Genomic DNA, 27,059 nt, shown 5'->3' with positions numbered 1-27,059 from the left:
AAGTTCTATGCAATGACTTCATGATTCCATGTTTATGGGATATCTATCAGGAGTCTATCTCACAACTTCAGTAACATAGCTTTTACCTTACTTTGCTTTGCTATAAGCAATATGCTAGCTAAGACTTATTTCTCCCAGATGCCACCATGACTTCAGAGAAGTAGAACAAAGCAAATGAGTCTTTGTGTGAACTTTAATTTATAGCTACCTCAGAATAGATGAATTGGTCCATTTCTAACGTCCATCCAAATAGAGGTGTTTTATGGTACCCACTCCCCTGTAATATTGACATGACCAAGTACGAGCCAATGTCTTTTCTCACATCTATCTCAGCTCAGCCCTGAGATTTGCCTACTAAAGCTCACTATCCTCACCTCTTAGAAATCCTGCAAAATTTCTCCTTTCACTTTGATTCTGGCTTTATCTGCCTAAATCTCTTTTCTTCTGCTGTCAATCAGTACATTTCTCTCTAGAAAGTAAACTTTTCTCAATTAACCAGGAAGAAAATATGAAACACCTACTGAAAGGGAACATCGTGGGTAAGGAGTTGAATTGTCAATCCAAAGGTGGCAAGTTGAAATCCACAAAGTACTCTGTAAGGGAAAGATGGGCACTCTCCTCCAATGTGATTTACAACCTGTGAAAATCTCCTGGAGGCTTAGTTACAGGATGGTTTGAACTCCAGAGCAATGAGATTGAGTATAATCGGAGGAGGATTGTCTTAATCTTCACGTGGCCAGCTCCTGCATTTTTGCATCTTGGCTTAAATATTAACTTTTCAGAGACTCTTTTCTATCTCTCAGGAAAAATTAAGACTCTCTATTATATGCAACTACATCATTTGGTACCCCTTGCCATTATATGCTTCATTTTTTATACTTATTTTTTATTCTTTTGTTGCACATTTTCCCACCCCACCTACATCAAAATCCCAATAAATGCATGGATTAAAAAAAAACCAATCCCCTTTTTTTTAAAAAAAAAAACCCAATCCCAAAATATTATAGTAGATTCACACAATGGAATATTATGCAGCACTGAAAAAAAATAACCTCATAAAGCATTACACAACATGGGAGAGCCTGAAAGACATTATATTAAGTGAAATATCTCAGTCACAAAAGGACAAATACTGTATAACACCACTGTTGTATGATTAATTTTTAGAAAAATTACTTAGTACAGTCTTTTTTTTTTTAAGTCTACTTCTTCAATAAAATTGAGAACATTATCAGAGCAGAAGATATCCCCCTCTTGTTCACCACTATCAACCTGAACAAGATCCTGCTTTGTAGTAACTATGTGGTAAGTTTTTCCTGAATGAAGGAAAAATCACATAGTTTCTCATTTAACAATTTATGCACAAATTGTTCCATGATATACTTTACTCTCTCCATTTCTACCCTGTTTTCACTCATCCAGTTCTGCTGCCCCTCTTTACCTTTTAACCTTTGCTTCTGGGTAACGGTTGACATGTAGCTGACTACTGAGAGGAGTACATTCCCTCCTGGGTGTTATTTATGTTATAGGTTGATCTGTTATTTGGTTGAAAGGTAACTTCTGAAAGTGGTGTTAGTTTTTAATTTTAAAAGTTACCATACCTTTTTGTTGCAAAGCCCCAGTTTATGACTTCCACGTAGACATCATGTTTTCCAGGCGACAACTTGGGTAAAAGGCATCTAATATCAGTGAAGTTCCAGTGAAGAACTTGACAGGTTTTCCCGCCAATATACACCATGATTTCTGTGTGCTCATTTCCAAAATTATAACCCTTAATCATTAAACTGACATCTCCTATTATTTTCAAAAGAGAAAACAGTTTTAAGAGATGTTCCTATTAATTATAAAGTTTAAAATGTGTGTGTTAAGCAAAATAACTCATCTCTGGTATTTAATAACATTTTAGAAATGCTTACACTATGGAGACAGAAATGAAAATAAAAATGTTAAGGACCATCTACTGAAGATAAAATCTCATCTAGTTGTTTAACAAGGAAAGCAATGAGATGACAAAGAACTTTCCCCCCTGAACTTGACAATTCTCCTCTTATTGCCTAAGTTCACAGTAAATTCATGAGTAATTATGATGAAGAAAAACTCATGACTGGTTTTATGTGGCGAGAATCGCAGGACAAACTATGCTTTCAAACACTTAAAGACATACTTGACTTCAAGCAAGCTAATGACTTAGGATAGAATTTCTTACCTAGTATTGCCCGTTCTTTGGGGTTGAAATCAGTTATAACTGGAGTCTGTAAACAACTATAAGTAAAAGCATTATTTGCTGTAGCTTGAAATCCATTGGTAATAACGGATACATCAACCGTACCTTCACTTCTCTAAAACAAGACAAAGATAAAATGAACAATTATGAAATGTTCACTGTTGAAATTCAGAAATACAAAGGGTAAAACTAAATAGAATTGTTCAGTATAAACTTTTGAAGGTGCTATATTTTCAAGTCATAGATTAAAATTGGATTTTATACATTTAGAAAGTTGTGTCAAATTTAGGATGTAGTTTTGAATTTCAGAGATGAAGGTATAACTCTAGAATTAGAGTGACTTGTAAACATTTGGAAACAACTTAATTATAATTGTGCGTGTGTGTGCCTGTATACACATTTTGCTACTACACATTGCTGTCAAATCAGAACGGACTCATAAATGACCCTCTAGCAGGTTTTCTGAGGCTGCAAAACACACAGGAGATTGCCCATCTTTGTCCTGTGGACCAGCTGGTGGATTGAAAGATGAGTTCTTCGAGTGAGTAGCACAAACAAGCCATCAGATCTCTGGTATTTATAAATAAGTAGCCGTGTGTGTGTGTGTGTGTGTGTGCGTGCGCGCGCGCTGCCTTTAACACATATGAAACACCTAGTTAGTAAAAACACTTTTCCAACATCTAGTAAATAATGTTTTCTCAGTGATTAACTAGATGGCATAGTTGAAATAAATTTGATATACTGTTTTTCTTCACATGATCACCTTCAGTATTAGGTGTAACACATTCTTAAATTTATTCTTCCTATAGATCCTACATAGGGAGCTCTGGTGGTTTAGTGGCAAAAAATTTTGCTGCCAACTTGTGGGCACGTGGTATGAATCCACCAGCCGCTTTATGGAGTAGAAACGAGCCATCTCTTTCTGTGCGATTTACAGCCTCCGAAAACCTCCTGGAGGTGCAGCTGTGAGTCAGCTCTAACTCAATGGTGCACAACACAGACACCACAACATAACTCATCTATTTTGCAAGGTGTTTGTTTTTGTTGTTGTTTATTTGTGTAAATGACTCATTATCACTATAATAAGCACATGAGAGTCTTGATTTAAATTTAAGGACTACAGATTTGTCCTGGAAAGGGTTAAACCGGGTGGCTCCTTGGAGGCAAGGATTCTGAGGCTCCGTCTAACATACTTTGGACATGTTGTGAGAAGAGACCGGTCCTTAGAGAGGGACATCATGCTTGGGAGGGTGGAGGGACGGTGCAGGAGAGGAAGGCCCTCTATGAGGTGGATTGATTCAGTGACTGGGATAATTGGGATGGGAGTGTCAGAGACAGTGCGATTGGCACAGGACAGAGCAGAGTTTAGGGCTGTTGTACATAGGGTCGCTATCAGTCGCAAGCGACTTGACAGCACATAACAACAACAACTTTAAAAAAAAATATGATTGGTTTAATGAGGCAGTATTTCAGGGAGAAATTACTATCGCTTCCCTGCCCCCCAACAAACTGAAACTTTAAGACAGTTTTTTTGGGGGGGCTGTATAACAATGAAAGAATTTTTTTACAAAGAAAAAAAGCAAACTTAGGGGGCCAGGGGTGGGGGGGTGGTCAGGGAGAAAAACGCCCAGCAATGAATTGAATGGAAATCCAAGTTCTTTATAAACTTACAATAAAATCTCAAAAAGATTCTTTGTAAAAGTTAAACACTTCTAGCAGTCTTTCAGTGCTGTCAGGTCAGAATGGACTCATAGCTGATCCTTCACTGGAGTTCCAAGGCTGTTGATTACACAGGAGACCACGCGTCTTTCTCCCTTGGAACCGCTCGTGGACCCAAACCACAGGAGAAGAAGAGATTTTGTGTTCGTGGTGCTGCTCTATGCACTGCATCCCCCATTTGAGCTCCCTAAATTTCTTAACTAGACCACTTATTAGTACTATTCTTATTTTTTTCCATCTTTTCATTTAATCTATAAATTACCATTCATTACTTAAGCTTCAGTATAGTATAGTATTGACTTTCCTGCTACAGATTTCTAGTGATTTCTCCCTGCCGCATTTCATTTTTGCTTTGTTTCTATTTATATTCTTTTAAAATGAAATCACCCTAGATAGAACTGGTCTACACGTCTGTTCTTCTTTAATATTTTAAGCATCTACAATGCGGAGATCGTCTCTGAATCTTTCCATACAGAAGATTTTTGAGACATTCTTGAATAGTACAAATAAAACACTGTAGTTTCTAGATAATGTATTACTTCACCTTCTGCTGAAGGGTTCCTTAATTCGTAAGACATTAGACTTATTTTAAAATGACTGCACATTCATTACTTACTTTTGGTGTTCTGCAAGTTATGGTATTCAAGTTCCCTTCAAGCACACTGCAGGTTTCATTGTCAACTAATACCTTTGAGTTTTCACTAAAGCCAAATCCAGACAGAGTCAGTAAAGTACCACCTTTGTATAAAAACAAAAACAAAGATATAAAACTCAATGGATCTACTTTAATGATAAAGAAACTTTTTTCGGGAGCTCTGTTGGCCTAGTGGCAAGAAGTTGCACTGTAATCGCAGAGGTATGTGGTTCAAATCCACCAGATGCTCTGCTGGAGAAGGAGGGGCAATCTCCTCCTATACCAGTCAGATCTGATTTGACGACACACACACACACACACACACACACACACACACAAATTAATTTTTTTAAAAAAGAAACTTTTTGGTGATAGCCTAATTTATGATACAAGAACTCTTCAGAATTGAAAAATAGGTCAAGGACAGTATGTCAGAGTTTGCATTTAGTAATTTCCCAGTCAACACCACCTCATATACCTTGAGCAAGCTGTGAGAGGTGTCAGTCCTGGGAAAAGAATCTCGAGCTTGGAAAGGTAGAAGGTCACAAGAGAGAGAAAGACCCTTCATGGGAGCTATCTACACAATGACCGTAACGAGGGGCTTCGGCAAAGCAGGGGTTGGGAGGATGGTGCGAGGTCAGGCAAGATTTACATCTGCTGTACACAGGGTTGTCAGGAGCTGTTCTTGACTTAAACACCAAACAACAACAACCAAACACCATCACACACCAAGCCTGAGCACTGAGACTTGAAACCAGAAAGATGATATTATGAAATACCAAATGAATAATTACCATTTGCTTTGGGACATTATTATAACGATTTTTCTTGGTACCTGCTTCATTGTGAAGAAAATTTTAGGCTGTTTCTATCATGTAATCTTTTATGTGTGGGAAATGTGGATGCATTTAGAGTCTCAGCAAATCCAAATTTTATACCTTTCAGTAAAAGGAAAACAAAACAAACAAATGAAAGAAACATATAGATCATAAAACCACATAAAATCTAAAACCAAGTGTGGTAAAACATACAGAACACAAAGGAAACGAAGCAGAACAGGAAAAATGTGCCATTTTTTCTCTTCCATGCATCAACCTTCGTCTCTCTTGTTTGTTCCCAGAACTTTTTCTGGGTCAAGTAGCTCCATTGAGACATGGTTACAAATGGAGCAGCTGGTAAGCAGAATAATAACTAATAAATCTTATCTTGACATAATTGATGAGCTTGTTATAGAAACACATAATAATTGATGATATTAATTCAATAACCTAAGATGTAAGTATAAGCAGTTACCTAAGCTTGTTCTTCAGAAGAAACAAAAGAATTAGTCAGCCATTTAATCACCGTGTCTCCTAAAAGGATACTTTCTTGTGTTCTATATGAGGAAGTGTTAGGTTCCACTCTCCTCACCTTATTCTAGAAAAAACCCAACACAACAATGATGGTGATATATGTAATTTTCACTGTTCAGCACTGTTAATTCTTACCTGCTAGGCTTCCCGAAGCAGGCCAGATGTGTGAGATGTGACTCCGATACGTGAAGTGGAATATTTTATCCTCTGCATTCCTTGCTAGTCCCACCTCAGCTATGGACACAGCAACTGGGAAATATCCGGCACTTCCATTCAGAATCTGACATTTGATCTCATTTTCTTGTAAAAAGAGGAAAATGATAAGGCAAATATTTCTGAGACAACATGACTATAAATTTCATTTCAAATATTAACATGAGACTTCATTTATATAAACCTAAAGACAACAACTCAAAAATTAACTAGGGAAAAACTTTTATAAATGACATAATGTTATGATTCAGATTCTGTTAGAAAACAGATACACCGATAAAGGAAAGTCTCTATTGGAACAGGATTCATTATCTTAGTCTGTAAAGTCATTTATAGTCATAGTTCTAAAATTTGGCTCAAATATTACTTATGTCTAAAATTGAACAAACCACTAGGAGTCCTATGATAAAAATTGAAATGAAAATACTTCCTTCAGAACAAAGGTCTTGAAGAAAGTGCAGCCAGAGTGCTTCTTGGAGTCAAGGGCAGTAAAGCTTCGTCTCATATATTTTGGATAAGTTGTTGTTGTTGTTGTTGTTGATGTTGTTAGGAGCTGTTGAGCCAAGTATAACCCATAGCAACTGTATGAACAATAGATCTGAACCCTGCCCTATCCTGTGCTGTCTTCACACTTCCTGACACACTAGCACACATGGTGGCAGTCATTATCATGTCAATCCACGTGGTTGAGAGTCTTCACCTTAATTGACCCTCCACCTTTCTGAGCTTCCCATCACTCTCCAAGGAACAGCCTTTCCTAGTAGCATGCCCAAAGTTGTGAGGCAAAGCTTTACCATCTTTGCCTCCAAAGAATAAGCTGGCTGCACCTTCTCCAAGACATATTTGCGTGTATTGTGAGGAGAGGCTGTTTCTTGGGAAAGGACATCATGCTTAGAGAGGTGTGGAGTAGTGAAAGAGAGGAAGCCTTCCAACAGAATGGACGGACACAGTGGGTACAGCAGTGAGCTCAAGTATGTCAGAGATTATAATGCTGGTGCAGCATAGGGCAGGGTTCAGATCTGTTGTTAATAACGTGTCTGTGAGTCCTCCTTAACTCGACAGCACTTAACCACAACCTCCACCACATAAAACAGGTGGTATTTTCACTTTTAGATCTCAACAAAGTGTAGAGAAGTTTAGATTTAAGTTTCAATGATTTGGAAGATCAAGTCACTCATGTAATCCCAATCTATTAAAATTAAGAAAATACCTAGGACTGGACAAGAAAATACTTAGGTAAATTAGTAATTGTGGTCCTTACTATTTCAAAGGATAGAAAATGCAAGCAATCTTTCAATTCTTTTTTGAAATTTTTAAAAAATTTCTTGTGTGTGTACCATCAAATCGGATCTGACCGGTAGAGGAGAAGATTGCCCCTCCTTCTCCAGCAGAGCATCTGGTGGATTTGAACTGCATACCTCTGGGATTGCAGTGCAACTTCTTGCCACTAGACCACCAGAGCTCTCTTCAATTTTATATTATGTTGACAAGGACTAGTTGGAAAAGAAGTTAAGGAAGATTATTGTGTTCTCTTGCAATTTGACCAATGTGATTACGCCTGAGCATGGGCGGAGAAGCCTAGGGAACACCAGACTAGCAATTCATATATTCCTGTGTTCTAAACTCACACCTAAGGAAGCATTCACGTAGCCACTTGTAGGAAGGTAGAAAATGACTAAAATAAACTGTTATAGGGAGCTCTGGTAGTACAGTGAGTGCTAAGAAGTAGCACTGGCAACTCAAAAGTAGACGGTTCTAATCCATCAGCTGCTCCATGAGAGAAAGATGGACAGTCTCCTTCCATATGATTCACAGCCTTGAGAACCTGCTGGAGGGTCAGCTGTGAGGTGATTCTGATTCAATGGCAACAAACAACAAGAACTACCTGAGAAAGATGTTCATCATTAATAGCACAAGAACTCTACTATAGTAACAGTCAAAGATTAAAATTTTAAAACATTTATACAGACCTTGTTACTAATTTTATAATATCATAGGGGACTTTGTAGGATAATTGTGAAATCACTCTACTACTTCCACTTCACCATACAGAAAACAAATTTAATAGGTTTCGAAAGAACCTACCATTAACAGAGTGAAGAGGACAAGCTATTGGCCCAACTGAGACTGATACACCTGAACTAGGAGAAAATCCAGAGCCTGATATAGTTAGAATTGTGCTTTCTTCATAGGACCCTGAAAAAAGAACAATATTAAAATGACAAAAATACCAGAATATGTTGTTAGGAAAACAGATATTTTTAGAGAAGATTTAAGATATAGACAGTATTTCAGCAAGCTTATAAACAAGCTGGTAGGAAGGAGAGTGGAGGGTGAGGTTACAAGAAGGAAGACACACTTGTGGTGATGCTTTTTGTAATTTTTGTTCCATTTAATTCTACATGGCTTCATATTTATACTCTGAGTGAGGACAGATAGCAGAAGAACTTACTGATTTAAGGAATAAAATGAGGTAAAGAAAAGAAAAATTATTTTTATGAAAAAGAAATTAAATACAGATCTCTAATAGTAATATAGCATGTGATAGAACTCAGACCATGAGGAAGGTTCTTCTTTCTAGAGTAATACAAATCCTTAAATATCTAGAATATTCCAATTTACATTTGTTTTAAGAGTAACTCATACTGAATATTTTTCCATTTACCTCCTCTCCCTCTAAATGAGATTTCCTCTCCCCCCCCCGCTTTGTCACCATTAAGAGTGAATTTTGAACACATTCTTGAAGTAGGGGCTTATAGCTATAAGCTCATTCAACTTTAGCATCTATCTCATCTTCAGTATCTTTTCCAGAATAACTACCTTTACGATCAATCTCTTAGAGTTTTCCAGTTCAAATTTGGGCTTCTTCAGCATTATTGCTTTTCTACATGGAAAAGATAAATAGACTAGAATGTCTTTTCTTTGTCTTTCTCAACGCTCTCTGGAATCAGTTTATTTACCACTTTCTACATGCCATTTGTCTGCACCTCTCAGGTTATATTTCCATAATTTTTGCCTGTATTTGCTGGACCTATTGGTCCTGAGCATAATAGGTCTTCCAGATTTATCTGTTGCATATTTTAGTAAAACTGACATTGAACACACGAAGCACATAGCCATCATGGTATCAATAAAAGCTACTTTTTGAGCATGGAATATATCTCCTCACAGGTAAGATCCAGGCTATAGCAGTTGGTCAGGCAGGTTTTGTCCTGAATATCTACAATAGTAATCTTGGATTTTCTAGATGCAACTTCTTTCTTTGTTTTACAGATCATCAAGGCTCAAATTAAAAAAAAAAAACATAAATAACCCTTGAGACCACCAGATGCAATTTTAGTTCCATGAACTGTTAAAACTAGTATTTTTTTCAACACTTCTTATATTTAACATAACAGGGTTTTCATATATCATATCATATCTTAGTGTATAATATGTCTTTCATAGAAAATAGAGCAAGCATTTTCTTTGTAGCTCCTTTATTTTGCCACTTTTGGTACAGCACTTTTTCTTGACGTCAAAATCTCCATTCCCTCTTAAAAGTGCCAGATTAGACAGATAAATTATATGAAAACAAAAAAAAAATTATATGAAAACATTGATTTAAAAAGTGAAAAAAAACCTCTAAAATTTGAGACTATCATGTTAAAATATCTTAATGACTTTTTTATTAGTTCATCTAATCCCATATTCCAAGCTTAAAATGAGAAGGTTACCTTGAGAAGGGTTTATAGCCAAGACTAGGGGAGTACTCATAGGATCCCATGTAAACCCACAGTCACCAGAACATTTAGATGGAATTCCATTGACATAGACTTCAACCTTAAGGCAAAAGTAAAAAAATTTAAAACACAGAGCAAGAGTACAGAAGTAAAAAAGCAATATAATTTAGTAGAATATATATGCAAACACATAAAAATACTAAATATTTTAATTTGGCTCTAAATTATAATTATGTATATTACATATAATTTAGAGCCAAACAATGACATTTATTTTCATCATAAAACCTAGTATACTACTTTATATTTTTGTTTGACTTTTCCTTCAACTATTCTACAAATGTGTCCATTTCTGTCAAGTACAATTGTAAATATAAGTAAATTATAAATAATTCTGGATTGCTTCTCCTGAGAATCATGCAAAGCACCCAAAAGACAAGATTATGGATCTAGTGTGAAAACCAATGTACAAGAACATTGTAAGTAAACCAGAATAAAATTTAAAAAGATAGGATTATAAAAATATATTCATTTCTTATCTCCAAATGTGATTACTAAATTAGATTATAATATTCCCTCAAAAAACTTATTGTAAATAGTTTAATGACAAATAAGTACTTATATAAATAGTCTAAAATTCCCAAGAATTAATAAAAATAACTTCATTCTGACAAATATTTCTTGTTTTAATTTAATTAAAATTTTTATTTTATACTGCTTTACTTACACATTTCTATATTGGCCCTGAAAACAAAATGTTAAAAAGTAAAGCTTACTAAAAGCATTAGCTAAATGATAAAAGCCCTGGCAATGCAGTAGATAAAGAATTTGGTTACGGACTACAAGGTCAACTGTTCAAACCCACTAACATTCTATGGAGAAAAGATATGACAATCTGCTCTATAAAGATTTATAATCTTGAAAACATAATGGGTAGCTTTACTTTTGTCCTGTGGGGAGCTCTGGTGGCCTAGTGATAAGAAACTGTGCAGCAATCCCACAGGCATTCTGTTCACCAGCTGCTCTGCATGACAAAGATGGGCAATCCCCTGTCTCTGAAAACTCAATGGAGGGCCAGCTACGAGTTGGTTCCAACACCATGGTACACAACAACAAAATTAGGACTGCTGTAAGGTGAAATTTACTAGTCAAGCAATGCATTTTCTTCTGTCTTAAGTATTAATAAAATATGTTTTATTTAGAGTAAAGGAGTACTTTTTATTCATTTCAGGATAAGAGGAATTTATCTTTTGTTTCTCCAAATATCTGGGTCAACAAACATACATAAATAAAATTAATTGGGATGAACTCATTTCTTCTTTGGGAGCTTTGCTAGTATAGTTCATATTGAGTTGTGCTGTAACGTGGATCCCATGCATCTCAGACAGTTGAATCTGCAAGTAATTTAGTAGATGTTGGGCAGTCTCCTCCTGTTGGGATGGACGGCCTACGATCCCCACCAGAGAGACACTATGAACGGGAACTAACTTGACAGCAGTAAATTTGGGTTTCAGGACTTTTTCTTAATAATGAATATCTGCAAAATATATGACTCCAAAGACAGTTTTGACAGGATTTTTCATAGTCAGCTGAAAACTATTATTTAAGAAAAAACTTATATTTAAAAAAACCCATTTTTTGAGAAAAGAATTATTTTACTTTAAGAAATGAGATATCTCATTTTCTTTATGAAATTTTCTCCTAAATAAAATAAGGTAAATAATATAGACTTTAATAAGGTTTAAAATAAGACCATTTCCACCAGATATTGTGAAAAACTCATGAACAAATATAAGGAAAGAGTAATAAAACACAAAAATTGGTAAAGAGGTGTGTGAACATATAACTATGTAGAGAGACACTAGCAGTAAATATGTTTGGTGATAAAGTTTTAATCAATTTTGTGTTGGGTAATAAGTTGTTTCAATTTTGTCACCCAAAGATTGTATATATGTAACAAAGATTAGAATTGGAAAAGGTTTATTAAAAAATGGTTTCTTAATAATTTAATATAGACTGAAAACCTAATGCGTTAATTTGCAATTTTTTAAAAAACTAATGTCAAATACTATGTAAGAAATAGTTAAATGTCTACCTTTAAACATAACAAAATTTTCTTTGATTACTGGGATAGTTAATTTTATTCTTAGTTCAATATGCCTTAAAGGCAAGTAAACAATATAATGAGTTCTTGAATCTAAAAATCTATGAAAATGTTAAAAATCCTAAACTAGTTTACTCAGTTTCAATAATCTTGGTTACTTAAGTTAATTCTCTGTAATCTAAGAAGTTCTTTGTCTCTCAGTTTATGTTAATTTTTATGTTTTCCAACAATAAATGAAGGCAAGCAACTTTAAAAGAAACTTTTTACCTTCTGAATTTTTGGTAAAATAACTCAAGTGGTGTTCTTCAGTGACCTATAATAAATTCCTTACAACTTTAAAAGGTATCCACAAATATTTCTTTCTGTGTTATAGTTGGAAAGTACAAAATAGATTTATTTAACAAGTTCTGGATTTTATGAAACAGTTCCAATCCACAGGTATTCTGTGGAAGAAAGGTGAGCAATCTCCTCTCATGCAATTAACTGTCTCTGGAAATCTACTGGAAGTCAGCTTTGAGTTGGTCCCAACTTGACAGTATAGAACAATATTAATATTAATGCAAAAAAGCATGCCAAGATTTTACTATTTCTATTGTTCATTTGGTTGTCACTTTATTTCAGATATTTTAACAAAACTATCATCATCAAAGTAAATTATTTAACTAGGGAAATTCATATTGTTTACGTACAGAGTTTTATTATTATTACTGTTGTTGTTTGCTGCCAAGGTGGAATCTATCCATAGCTGACCCTCCAGCATGTTTCTGAGGCAGTTAATGACAGGAGATTGCTCATCCTTCTCCTGCAGAGCACTTTACTAATTTTAGTATATTCCTGCTGTATACTACTTAGTATTATATCTCAAAATTGTTTTATCTGATGCTTTTAAAAAGAAATTTAATCCAATATTTCCACATCCCCAACAACATTTATTGCTTGCTGCTTGCTAAACTTTGCCACTGCTACTGGAGTGAGATGATATCTCATAGTGGTTTTGATTTGCAGTCCTTACTGCCAGTGATTTTGAGCCTTTCTTCATGTGTCTGTTGTCCTTCTCAATGTTTTCCTTTGTGAAAAGTCTTTCCATGTCTTTTGCCCATTTTGTAATTGGGTTAGCAGTCTTTTTTCTTCTGGAGGCCCAGTAGTATTCTGTAAACTTATGCTAAAGACCCTTGTCTGAGATGTAATGCCAAATGTTTCTTTCCCACTTGGTAGGTTTTCTTTTCACCCTATTGGAAAGAGTTTTTGATGTGTCTAGAGATTGTAAAATGGTACAGCCACTTTGTAAGGTAGTTTGGTGTTTCCTAAAAAAAACTGAACATTGAAATTCTGTATGACCCATTTACTCTGCCGCTAGAAATATATCCCAAAGAAATTAGAACTGAGGGACAAATGGAGATTTGTACCTCAATGTTCATAGCAGCTTTATTCACGAACATGAGAACATGAAAACAGCCTAAATGTCCAACCTCAACTGAATTGATTGAGAAATTGTAGTGCATCCACACAATGGAATATTATGCAGTATTCAGGCCGCAAAAATTTAAAAAAAATACTACGTAACTTGGGAGAGACTGGATAGCATTATGCTAACTCAGTTTCATGAGGATAAGTACTGCACAAGGCCATTGTAAAAATACAAGGATACTAGTAAAACATGTATGGGGACCCAAGGTGGGAAGGGGTGGGAACAAAGGGGTGAGGATGGTTAGAGATGAAATCACATAGTTGAACAATTTGGTGGGTGGAGGGAGAGACAAAGGAAATGGGAAAGATCTGACAAGGACCTGCAAAGACAGGGTAATGGTGGCATAGTCCAATGGCAATCAATTTTATAAAACATAATGAATGAGAATAATTCTATGAAACACAATGTAAATGAAGAGTGTGAAACACAATGTATATGAACTTTGTAAGCAAACTGATATAAAATAAAAATCTTAAAAATATAGTAATTAAAAATAAGGTTAATCATTATGGTTAAAGTATTTTTCTGTCTAAAGTGTCACTTTAGTTAACTTTAGTTGACTTAACATTGCTTTTATATTATTTTGACATCAGATCTTGGCAATTTTAAGAATTGCTATCACAAATTAACCATGAACATTTTAAGTTGTCACTTGTAGATATTATATTTTAATTTGTAAATTCAGTGAAAATGCTTGATCAAAATATTTCAACAAAAAATGGCCTATATCTAACTTATGAATAGGACTACAATATTTCAAATGCGGATACTAATAGATGAAATCCAGATTTCCAAAATTCTTATGTAAAAGCTGATCAGTTTTTTTTCCCAATCAACATTTTTGACTGCTGCTGGTTCACAACTGTATGGAAATAAGGTTAAATAGGTAGAACCAAGCAAATGAGAAGAACTGGTATGCTTTCATTTTATATGAGTGTATTATTGACGTTGAGGATTTATTTTCTAGAGTAATTACATGAAGATTGATCCATCATCCTCCCTTATGAAATATCATGTAAAGCTTGCTTCTCACAGATCTGAGAAGCATTTAATGAAGCTAAGTTTCTCTGCAGGTTACTTTATCTCAATTAAAGAAAGTCAGTGAACCAACTTGGACTCAATATAAGGAAGTCAAGGAACTAATTTGGGGCCTTGAGGTGATACTGTGACCTGCTCAGAACCATAAGCAGATGACATCAGACAATGTTATCTATCAAAAAAATGCAGAGCAAGAACTTATGCAGTTTTGTTTGTTTGTTTGTTTTTTTAATGTAGGTTGTTTATTTTTCATTTCAATGAACATCTACAGAGATTTTGGAATTCCATTCATTCATTGTTGCACTCTTCTCCCCGCACAAACCCCTCCCCCCTCCCTTTTGCTCCTCTCCTTGAAAAGCAAAAGAAAAACTCCCTCATTGGTACACAATCCACCCCCCCACACCTCCCCAAACTCCACCCCCTATCCCCAAATATAATCCACTCTGCAACCCTCGTTCCATACTCCTACAGTTTTTTAATGTCACTGGACTCTGTTTCATCATAGTAGTCTGTTTAATACTCAGTCTTTGTAATAGAATTGTTTTATAAACTTAGACTCATCAACTGGTAAGAAAATTCAAGCACATTACTTTTATAGATGTGTTTACCTTTGCTTTTATTATTACAGCTATTCATAAACTGATAGCTATAATAAACTTTATATTCATTTAATCCTCTACAATCCTTAAGATAATTGCTTTTTACATTGCTTTGTATTTGAAACTATTTGTTTTGTCAGTGAACCATTATTCTTTAATGGCATTTTATTCTCCCAAGCAAATAATTGAAAAGAACCTGTTTTCTTACAGCAATTATTTTTTCTTCATTTCCCTCCACTATAAAGTCTTTTTTCCTTATTCTTTTTCTAAATCCAGTTAGCACTTTGAAAGAGATTGCCTTTACTAAGTCATCATCAGTAGCTAATACTAGTAATTGGATGAACTTCTGGATTTGTTCCTCTTTGCAAGATCATTCTGACTCCTTATCATGGGTTGAGTGGTGTTCCCCCACTAGACTTCACACTCTGCAAAACATGTGTGTGTGTCATGATGTAATGTGGAAGTTATGCAATAATCCTCCATGATGCAGACACTACACACTTACAACATATTAAGTATCAAAACCTTTAATCCTATTTAATCCTATTCTAGATCTGATCTAATATAAGGGAAATTTCTCCGTGTGTGACCTGCATCATCTTTTGTCTTAAAAGAGGCAAAAGGTGAGAGACTCGATTAGAGAGCAGTAGCTGCAACAGTGAACTCATACATGACGGTAACTTTGAATGATACAGGACTGAGCAATGTTCCTCTATGAGTCAGGATCAACTCAGTAGGAAGAATGCAGCACTCATAATTCACACTCGTTGCTATTTCACTCTCCATCTAGCTGAAAATTGCAAAAAGAGGAGATGGCTCATCTTTCTCTTGAAGAGTCTATGGTGGATGTGAACCACCAGATATATGCAGCCTTTGAGTAAGCTTGGTTATCAAATAGGCTAGCATCATGACCTGAAGATGAATCTCTAGACTAATGGAAGGTGAAAAGGACACAGTATCTTCACAAGATCAAAAGGGGTAAAATAGATAGAGCAACATAAAAAGTAACTTTCTAGAGCTGTTGCGGAGTATGACTCACAGTGACCTTCTGAATAACAGGACTGAACCTTACCCTATCCTGCACCACCCCTGCAAGTGCGTTGCAGCAGCTGTCCTGACTGAGTCATTATACCCTGTTACCAACCTGCCTTTTGGCTTCCCTAATAATTCTTATAATTGTGACTCTGGTTCCATGTGCTCTGTAAGCTACTGCAATGGATTTCGGACCTAGCAGAGCAGTAATATTGGTGTTGGAATTAGTAGAAAGAGGTGAGGGAGCATGTGGGACATATCTGATCTATAGAGAATTGGTTTTACATTGTGGATGTTGTTAATGAGGCTGTTTCCCTTTGAGGAGCAGGTAGAAATCAGCTATAGCTATCACTGTCCCCATGATGCCCTTGCTTGTTTTACAGAAACTTTAAGCTGACTTAATTTGATGCATAAGGAAATATTTTCTTTTCCACCAAGTTATATAAGCCATTCCCTAAACCACATTGAATAAGAAAACCCTCTTTTCAGAAAAGACTATCCTGATTGTTTTGTGACTCTCTGTGAACCTTATTATTGTTACGAAGTTGTAACTAATTAACAAAGTCCACATATCACAGAGGTATAATTCTTTAAAAAGATACCCACACCACCAAGGAATCAATAAAGAATCTTCAAAGTAATGATTGTAAAGTCCCTGCTTTTGTTAATTCACTATTGTTTATAGAGTTGCTATGTGTTAAAGTGAACACAATAGTACTTAACAGTAACAGCAAGCATTTCAGAATATTATGTTGTTATTGCTTGTTTTAATAATATAAATATTGCATAGATGTCTGTAGCTTCTTAGAGAGTATAGTTCTTCCAGACTCTATCTGCAGCTTAAATGGTATTTTCCCATATATAAATATTTTTATCTTAAATTTTTACCACTGGGCAGATTGACAGCATCATGATAGATGGTGACGAGATTGAGATTATTGACAGTTTTAGTTTGTTTGGCTCCACAATCAACACTCTTAGTATCAGCAGTCAGGAAATTCAAAGACAAATTGCACTGGGAAAGTCAGCTGTAAGAGACCTCTCCAAAGTACTGAAAAGCAAAGGTTTCAGTCTAGAGATTAAGGTGTGCCTAATCCAGGCCATAGTCTTTGCAATTACTTGTTATGCCTCAGAAAGCTGGACAATGACTAGGGATGATAGAAGGAGAATTGATGTCTTTGAGCTGTGGTGTTGGAGAAGAGTACTGAATGTACTACAGACTGCTAGGAGAACAAACAGATTCGTCCTAGAGAGGGTGAAGCTAGGCTGCTCCTTGGAGGCAAGGATTCTGAAGTTTTGTCTGATACTTTGGATATGTTGCAAGGCGGGACCAGAGCTTGGAGAGGGACGTCATGCTTGGGAGGGTGGAAAGACAGTGTAAGAGAGGAAGACCCTCAATGAGATGGATTGATTCAGTGACTGGGATAATAGGAGTAGGTTTGTCAGAAACAATAAGATTGGGACAGTGTAGAGTTTCGGGATAAAGTACACAGGGTCTCTATGAGTCACTGGTTACTTGTTAGCACATAACAACAACAACAACAATAGATCATGAGTTTCATGCTACTACACAAATCAATATATATTTTGTTTGATGGTAATTAATGCTAGGAGGAAACCATAAATAACACTTGGTAAAATATCTAACTGCTAAACTAAAAGTTAACTTTCATATTCAACTTTAATTTCTTCCTCATCAAAATGGTAGCTTTAATAATTACTTCAAAAAACTACTGCCAACTTTAAGGAAGAGAATATGCTTTGAAATTCTAATAGGCAAGCTAATTTGAAAATCCATTCTTTTGGCATGTTGTGCTGTTGTTGTTGTGTACCATCCAGTCAGATCTGACTCACAGATGACCCTTCAGCAGGTTTTCAGAGGCGAAGTTCATCTCACGGGAGGAGATTGCCCATCTTAGTCTCCCAGCAGACTCTCAAACTAATAAAATAATATTATTGAGTTGATTAACTGTTATCACTAGTAAAGATGTCATCTCTTCTCTTTCTGGGTCTTAAAAAAATTACATACCAAGAGAAAATAGTTTCAGATTTACCTGTGGCTGTGGGCTGGGTGTTCGAAGTAGGTCTCCAAGAATACGTTGCCTGAATAAGCCACCTTCCTTTATCCTTGTAACAGTCATATTAACCTTTTCTCCAATAATTTTTGAATCATTAATCTATTTTTACACAAAATGATTTTTTTAGAAAGACTATGATAAACATAACTATATTAGTTTTCCACTGAAATTTTAACATGCTTGAAAATGAACATGAATGAAAGGTAATAGGAAAAAAAATCAAAACCACATTATCAACATTTCTTGAAAAAGAAACCTCTCAAAAAGGAAGAAAATATAACAAGGAAAAATACAAATAAACCATTGTTACATTATGCACTGTATTAATTACAACTTTGAGTTAAATGTTAATATTCACCTTCATATTTAACTGAGATCATAGCTGAATCATGTGATATCTATAGTCAGATAATACTAACTTATCTTTTAAGAAAACGGTACTAGTTTACTTTTTTGACAACAGTTCATGAGAGAGACTGTTTTTTCATCGTTTTCTAGACACTCCTGCAAATTCTGGGCTCTCATACTCTTCTGTATTCCTTCCCACACTCTAACAAAACAAAGGCAATTAGATAAGAGCTTAAAGTGTGACCCCTTTATAACTTTAAAATTTGTTATAGCCCCCAAATACAGGTCTTATGTTGTAACGACAGAGAATGAAATTTAGCCTGCTTGTCCCACCCACTTAGTCCCGATTAAACTGAGACTGAATTTGTCAATGTTCTTTCTGCCTTCATTAAGGATCTTCTAACCCTCGTATTCCTGAACTTTCCCCACAGGAGAAAGGAACAGAATACCAGGGCATATGCCTTCCGTGAAAGAGAACTGAATTTAGAGATATCTTCTCTACTGCTCTTCTATTTTTCTGGCTACAGTTTGCATGAGCTGTTATTAGGCACTGTTGAGTCGACTACAATTCATAGTGGCCCTATGAAACTGATCAGGACCTTGCCCTACTCTGTGCCTGTGGTTTTCATATATGTATTCATTCTCACAGTCTCTCCGGAATGAGGTAGGATTTACATAAGCATCAAGACGTAGAGGGAAACACACATTAAACCAAATGAGCGCACCTGGAGAATGTTTTGCCTTCCACACACGCTTTCCCACTTGATGTTCCATGAGTAGCCAGCACAAGTTCCCTCTCGAGTAACTGAGACTTGTCCCATTTCTCCCAGACTCTGGAGAGCGAACTGTAAATCCACAGCTGACACATCAGCGGGGAGGCCTGCACTCACAGAGGGAAACAGGTGTCAAACTTTTCAAACCAAGTTCATCTTTGAGACAAATGAAATAGGTACTATTTATGATCACTTGTCCACCAAATGTTCTCTTCCAATATAGTAAAAATGAAATTTGCATCTTTTACTTACAGGATGATAAGGGTTTTTATATTTATTGGAAGTAAAATCACACACCTAACATGCTTCAAGTCACTGAATTGGCTCAAATACCTTTATTTCTAGTATTAATTTACTCTATAGAGTAAATTACAGAGTAAGCCATTGTTACAAATGAGTAACAAATTTGAGGACTGTAATATTTTTATATTTAACGTGGTAGCAAAGAAAACATCATTTGTTCTGAATCATTTCTTTACTAGCATAATCTCAACAGCATACATTATGTAAAAAACTAATTAGAAAAGAAAATATGCCAAAATGTTTATTAGCATTGTTGAGATCACCTCTGTCCAATAGATACGATGCATCTTGACATGCAACTTTTAAATTTTATAGCAGGCCAAATTTTTTTAGAATGGAAAATAATAGGTAAAATAATATCTAATGATACATTCTCTTTAAACCATTGCTGTTGAGTTGAATCTAACTACGATGACCCTTTGTCTGTCAGAGTACTATGGTGCTCCACAGGGCTATCTAGGCTGTAGTTCTACAGAAGTAGCCGCTAAGTCTTTCTTTCTGGACCCTGGTTGGTGATTTGAGCTGCCAACATTTCAGTGATACTATTTGTATTACTCAGGGCCTCATCATTATATTAAAAATTTTATTAATTTAAGCATGTAGTACTGTTATTTCAAGAGCCCAGTAGATTTGTAAGCCTGTTGGCTAAACCCAATGAACAGAAAAGACCTAGACGTCATACAGGTGCCTTTTAAAAAGAGTATACACTTGCATATTAGAGAAACAGAGTGAAACATGTTAGGAATAGGAGGAAGAAATGAAAGTGCAGCTAACTGCCTCCATGAACAACTGTCTCCTTTGCCATACAACAAGAACTGGGTGATGTTCAGTTAATAACACTGATCATTTTGGTCAAAGTTTCTATAGCAGAATTCTGATCAAAAGGGGGAAAATTCAGAATTTCAAATTCTCATGGACTGTAGAATTTCTGGAGCCATAAAATTAAAATATCTCATGAATTTCCAAAAGAACAAACAGATTTGTCTTGGAAAAGGTGCAGCCAGAATGTTCCTTGGGGGCAAAGATGGTAAAGCTTGGTCATTCGCACTTTGCACATGTAGCTAGGTGAGGTCATTCCTTGGAAAGGGATGTCATGCTTGGAAAGATGGAGGGTCAATGACGGAGAGAATGACCCTCAATGAGACGGATTGGCACGGTGACTTCAGCAATGGGCTTTAGAGTGTCAGAGATGATGAAGATGGCACAGGACTGGGCAAGGTTCAGGTTGGCTGCTCAGAGGGTTCCTATGTGTTGTACTCAACTCAATGGCACTTAACAATGACAACAACAAAAAAAGGTGCATGAACCTCTGAAACCACTGGCCTACAATAATCTTTAACCCCTAAGCCAAAAAATATGACCAGGGGTGAGTGGAGGGTGAAAATGGGGAGTTAGTATTAGAGGGGCACTGGTTCTTGTTAGTGATGAGCGTGTGGGAATGGACTGTGATGATGGTTACACAGCAGGGGAAATGTAATTAATGCCACTGATCTCTATGTGTGAAATGGCTGAATTGACAAACACTGGTGTTACGTACGTTTTACCACAATGAAAAGCTAGAAATTGCAAGTGTTTTATCATAATAAAATTCCAAAATAATTTCAAGTGATACATATATATATTCATTCACATGCACATATTATGAATAATTTTCATATACCTTTGAGAATATGTCCATTAGCTTGAATGTCAAAGCTGCCACTTAGAGGGGCAGATGCTGCCTGAATTCTTTGAATACGAATCTGAGCATCCCCTGGCCAATTATTTCCTCGGTAAACAACCTCATTCTCTGTCTCATTTCTGATTACCTAATTCCCAAAATAAATATTGATAAAATGATTAAACTTGAAACTGGTTAACATGATTTCCATTTCACCACGGTACAAATCTGTGACATGACATAAATGAGCCTAATGTATTCAGGTTTCTTCTGCACATTAAAGAGAGTCACATCAATCAACACAGGCCGTACCTACATGGCCGCAATAATGAGGCCAAAGTCAACTCAGTCATCCGTGCCGCAATCAGTCCGACGAGCAGTAATACCTCATTAATTCAGGATGTACCCTCCCTCACTCAAGGAATAAATATTCATGGAACACACATTCTGCAATAATCATTGTGGAGAGGCAAAGAAGCATGAGATACACATTTGGCTATTAGCAAACAAAAATCCTTTTTGGAGAAATTGTACATGGGGACTAGGAAACTCAAGAAAGGACACGGTCAGTAAGCTGGATCAAATTCAGGAAATATTTGTTTAATGCTGATCTACTACTAAGCAAGTGATGGAAATTAAAAACCATATAAAAATCCTCTGAATGTCAACTCAGAGTAAAAATAAAAGTTTCTTGCTTTTGGTATCTTCAAGTAGGGTAAGTATTCACACTGCCAACCCAAAGGCAGAGAGTTTGAACCCGTAGTTGTTCCATGAAAGAAAGAGGTACAATCCACTTCTGGATGATTCAGTGGATTTTCAGAGGCTATAAACTCCACAAGACAAGATTGTCCTTTTTTTTTTTCTCCCCCCCTCTTCAGAGCAACTAGTTGATTTGAACCATGTGCCTTTTGGTTAGCAGCACAACTCCTTACCACCAGGTCATCAGAACGCACTATAATTAATTTGTTGTTGTTTTGTGCTGTTGAGTCAGAACCTTATCACTAGGTCACCAGAGCTCGGTACGTGATAACTATACTAGTTAATTATGACTTAATTTTTAATCTTGAGTCTTTCATAATGGGTGTTTGTAAGAAATTACATTAACATATATTTTATCAGAAATTAAAATATTCATATTTGAAATAGTTAATAAATTATTGATCTTTCATAAAAACCAGCGTATAAAATTATTTTGATACTTTAAAATTATGAAAAGCCACTTTTTTACTTCTGTAAATTTTGGTACAGCATAAAAGGTTTTCTTTATAAAAGAATCTGATTTTTCTTTTAAATATCTCTGTTCAAGAATATGTGCTGGAAGAGTGTACATTTTACCTTTGGAGTTAACTGGGAAAACACTGCTTAATTTTAACTAATAGTTTATTAAGGGTATTGTTTCTTGCTTTTTCCCCTCCAAAATTATATTTCTTGAAGAATTCTTTTCTTTTCACAGCCTAATTCACTGCCATCGAATTGGAACAGACTCATACTGACCCTGCAGCAAGTTTTCAGAGGTTGTAAATCACACGGAAGGAGACTGCTAATCTTTCTCCTACAGAGTAGTTGATGGATTCACCACCTTACTGTTAGCAACACAATTCCCTAGAGACTGAGGTACCAGAGCTCCTTATATTCATAGGCAAGTTGTAAAGGTTTCAAATTCACTTTCTCATACAGTAGTTTTCTTGTCCTATTTTGGGCCATATGTCCGCTATTTTTTTAGAACAATTAAAATGCTATTATAACAAAATGAATTCTCCATAAATTGCTTGAGCATTTTTAGCCTTACCTGTCCAAAGCTGGCAATGATCATGGGAATATTGTAGCTGCAGTTATACACAGTCATGGTGATAGAATACTGGCTGGCCATAGCTGACTCACTTATTTTTGTCTGATTCACCTGAAAGTGCCTTAAGAATATTCCTTTACTTGCTAATGCTGGTGGTCTTCTCTTTGGCATTTCTGAAGAACATAAGTAAATAAAGCAAATGGAGACTGAAACTGCATTGAGTCATCAGCTAGTGTCAACAGGTCATACATTAAATAAGCTAAAGGAAAGCAGTTTGGGAAGCTTGGTACTTCTAGAATAAAAATCTTTAATGTCTTTCAACAGGAGCATCATCAGCTAAAACAAAAGATTTAAAGCCCCATTAGCTCTGGTGGTGCAATGGTTAAAGCAATCTGCTGCTAATTACAAGGTCAGTGATTTGAACCCAGCATTGGTTCCAGGAGAAAAAGATGGAGCACTGTTTCCATAAAGATGCACAGACATGGAAGAGTGTTATAGACCCCGAGCAGTTAATGCTACTCTGTCCCACAGACTCTCCATGAAAATAGGTCTACATTGTGGTAGATGGTTTTTCAAAATAAAACAATAACACAGAAAATGGTTGTCACAGTTAATTTATCCATGAACAGGATATAGGTTATAAAACTAATTTTGGCCATATCAAGAAATATAAGTGTATTCAAGATCACCCAATTCATTTAAAAATTAGGTTTAATCATAATATTATTGAAACAAAAGTATAATCTGTTAATTCTAGAAGTTGTTATTTCTATATTATAGAATATAAAAATAATTTCTATGCTAAACTTCTTCTATATGATAAAGTTAAAAAGTTTAAGTAGATATGAAATAAGACAAGAATACCATCCAATGTTGAGATAGTAGATATTTGGCCAATGTATACCACATCCACATAGAAGGACTGCGATTGAGATGCTGGCTGTAAACTAATCCTCTGTAAAAAAAAGTTGGTCCCAGCATACTTGGTTTGTATGAGATCCAGAAGGTCGATGCAAGTGTAGATCCAGCTACAATATGATGAGTTAAATTAGGTGAAAAGATCAATTCAACACTGTAAACATTAACGGCTTAAAAAAGAAAATAATATTTCACAAGATCAACAAACATCCCTTATTAGCACAAAAAGTCACCATAACAAGACTAAGAAAGCAGAAACTAATGCTGATGGTAAAAATTATTTCATGTCTTCTATTCTAAATGACAAAAAAGGTGCTAACTTGCTTGCAGATGATACATGTGTTTGCGTAGTATGTCTTTAGTCTGTAATTTAGATTCAGATTTTCTATTAAGTATTAATTAACTGCATTGGAAGCCAACAAATTATAATAAAGCATTTCAACTATGAATATTTTCAACAGAGATACAGTCATTTAAGCAACTAAGTTCAGTTTGACAATAAATATTGTCATACAAATAACTAATCATGGTTTAATAGTAATTTCCATTGACCATCACTATAGTTTTTGACTAATTATTTTGGACAATTTCTCTTTTCATTTTATTTGTGGTCCAAAATTTATCATGAGATTCAGCTGTAACTAATCAAAGTTTAGACTGTGCATGACAGTTTAGAAAATGGTATGTAAGATGAGATCATCTTAAGTTAGTGCTCTTTAAATAGGAAAAAATTATCTAGGGCATCTAAGCTGAATTATGATATTTATTATATAATCTGAAGTTTTAAAAAGTATTCAGGAGTGGCATCCAACATGCCTCTGGAAACTATGAACTCTGATAAATGCTGATAGTTATAGAGGAGCCTCAGGCCTTTGTTCTAGGATCACTACGAGGCATTCTCAACTTGAAGGCAACCGACAACAACTTAGAAAATATGGTATATTGAAAGTTTTCAAAATCTTTGATTAAAAAAGCTGTTTTTCTAGTCCAACATATGACAAATTATGGAATATATTTATGTCTAAAGGAGTGGATTGAAAGCTGGTCCTGCATTTTGAAAAATTTTGGAATGAGGGCTCAGTCAGAAAGTTTGAAATTACAGAAGTGGGAAGCAGTTTCAGTGACTAGAAACAAATTCCTCTGTCAAATTTGTCATTTCTTCTCTGTCAATTTTCCTTACCATTTTCTTTTATTTTGTTTATGGTTCTATCTTCAACTGCGGGTCATTTACTCCTCTTCCTCTTTGGAGGATAAGAAGCACATAATTGGCCTCATACTTGTTCCCAAACCATTTAGTGCAGAGCTGTCATAGTACTATTCTTATGATGTTGTTGTTAGGTGCAATTGAGCCAACTACAACCCACAGTAGCCTGATGAACAGCAGATCCCACCCTGTCCCGTCCTGCGATAATCCTCACCATCTCCAACATATGCAAGCCCATTGCTGAAGTCACTCTGCCAATCCATCTGGTTGAGAGTCTTCTGCTTGCCCTCTATCTTTCCAAGGATGATGTCTCTCTCTAAGGAATATCCTCTCCTAACAACATACCCATAGTATGAGAAATGAAGCTTTATTTCTTTAGCCTCAAAGGAGAACTTTGGCTGTACCCTCTCCAAGACATAACTCTTTGTTTTTCTGGCAGTCCATGGGATACTCAGTATTCTTCCACACAATGGCTCAAAAGCATCAATTCTTCACTGTCCAGCTTTCAGATGCATAGATAATGATTGAAAAGATCATGGCCTGAATCAGTCACACTTTAATCTTCAAAATGACATCATTGTTCCTCATTAATTTGAAGGGTTCCTCATTGCAGACTTTCTCAGTGCAATAAGTCTCCTGATGTCCTTCTGACTACTGGTACAAAGGGAGTTGATTGTGGATCCAAGTAAGATGAAGTTGTTGATAGTTTCAATTTTTTTTCTCTATACATCATGATGTTGCCTATCAGTCTAATAGTGAGAATGCTTGTTTTCTTGTCATTGAGATGCAATCTATATTGAAGGTTGTATTTATTGATATTGTGCATCAAGTGCCTCAAAGTCTTCTTTACTTTTAGTAAGCAAGGTTATGCCATCTGCATAATGTAGGTTATTGAGTCTTTATCTGATCCTGATGCTATATTCTTTTTCATAGAGTCTACCTTCTTGAATAATTTCCTCAATATAGAGATTGCACAGGTATGGAGAAAGAAAACAACCCTGATGCATTCAATGTTTATGATAAGAACAGAAGATGGTCCTCCAAATATCACAACACAAGTAAAACCTTAAACCTTCAAAACACACTAAAGTCCTGGTGGTATGAGGGTTAAGCACTTAATACCACTTCAAATTGGTGGTTTAAATCCACTAGTGGCTTGGAAGCAGAAGGGTGATATGCTCATGTTACTTTTATGACTGTAGGAAATCCTACGAGGAAGTTCTAACCTGTTATATAAGGTTGCTATGAGTCAGAATTCACTCCATAGGATACAACAAGAAAGGACATGCAAGTCATAAAAATCTATGTAAAGTAGAAGAGATATCAATGTGGCTACGACAGGGGGAAAATTGTAATATTTTCAAGTTGCAGAAATCAGACACAATGCAAACACTGTCCTCAAGTTGGAACCAACTCATAGCAGAGGCTGTTAATGGCATAGGAGAATCCACAGCATTTTCCCATGGAGTAGTTACTGGATTTGAACAGCTTGCCTTTGGTTTGGCAGTGCGACTCCTTACCCAGTAGGCCACCAGGGCTCCCTACAGAGACTGTACAATGGTTCAAAATTACCTTTTATGGTTTTTTTTTAGCCAGAAATGAAAAAGAATTTTATGTAAGCAAAGAACACCCTGTTATGGTTCTCAGACGTTTCGAGGCCCATTTTGGTAGCAAAGACACTAACAGAAAGAAAGGAAGCAGGAAGGAGAGAAAGGTGTTCTTACAATGGATTCCCACTCCTGGGATGAGAGGAAAAGACCAATGCATGATTACTTCTAAAGGCACATTTTATATTCTAAAATGATATACGTTGTTTTCTTGTTAGGTGCTCTCAAGTCAAGCACGACTCACAGCGACCCTATGAACAACAGACCTGAACCT

At 35.7% G+C, this 27,059-nt stretch overlaps 1 protein-coding gene across 1 annotated transcript in view; it reads right to left on the bottom strand.

The window, feature by feature from the left end:
* PKHD1L1 (polycystic kidney and hepatic disease 1 (autosomal recessive)-like 1) overlaps positions 1 to 27,059 on the bottom strand; it is a 184,076-nt gene that overhangs the window by 100,428 nt on the left and 56,589 nt on the right. Inside the window, exons 22-32 of the mRNA XM_006892350.1 lie at positions 23,921 to 24,084; positions 23,057 to 23,229; positions 21,268 to 21,415; positions 19,257 to 19,411; positions 18,160 to 18,282; positions 9,859 to 9,964; positions 8,228 to 8,338; positions 6,065 to 6,229; positions 4,560 to 4,681; positions 2,207 to 2,339; positions 1,602 to 1,794 (exon numbers count right to left, since the gene is read on the bottom strand). Coding sequence (XP_006892412.1) covers positions 1,602 to 1,794; positions 2,207 to 2,339; positions 4,560 to 4,681; positions 6,065 to 6,229; positions 8,228 to 8,338; positions 9,859 to 9,964; positions 18,160 to 18,282; positions 19,257 to 19,411; positions 21,268 to 21,415; positions 23,057 to 23,229; positions 23,921 to 24,084 — 1,593 coding nt within the window. The remainder of the gene's footprint in view (positions 1 to 1,601; positions 1,795 to 2,206; positions 2,340 to 4,559; positions 4,682 to 6,064; positions 6,230 to 8,227; positions 8,339 to 9,858; positions 9,965 to 18,159; positions 18,283 to 19,256; positions 19,412 to 21,267; positions 21,416 to 23,056; positions 23,230 to 23,920; positions 24,085 to 27,059) is intronic.

The sequence above is a fragment of the Elephantulus edwardii genome, unplaced genomic scaffold (assembly GCF_000299155.1).
Source record: "Elephantulus edwardii isolate Elephantulus edwardi_28Jun2011 unplaced genomic scaffold, EleEdw1.0 scaffold00114, whole genome shotgun sequence".
NCBI classification, from domain to species: Eukaryota; Metazoa; Chordata; class Mammalia; order Macroscelidea; family Macroscelididae; genus Elephantulus; species Elephantulus edwardii.
Note: the sequence above shows the minus strand (reverse complement) of the source record. Positions and strands in the feature narration are given on the sequence as shown.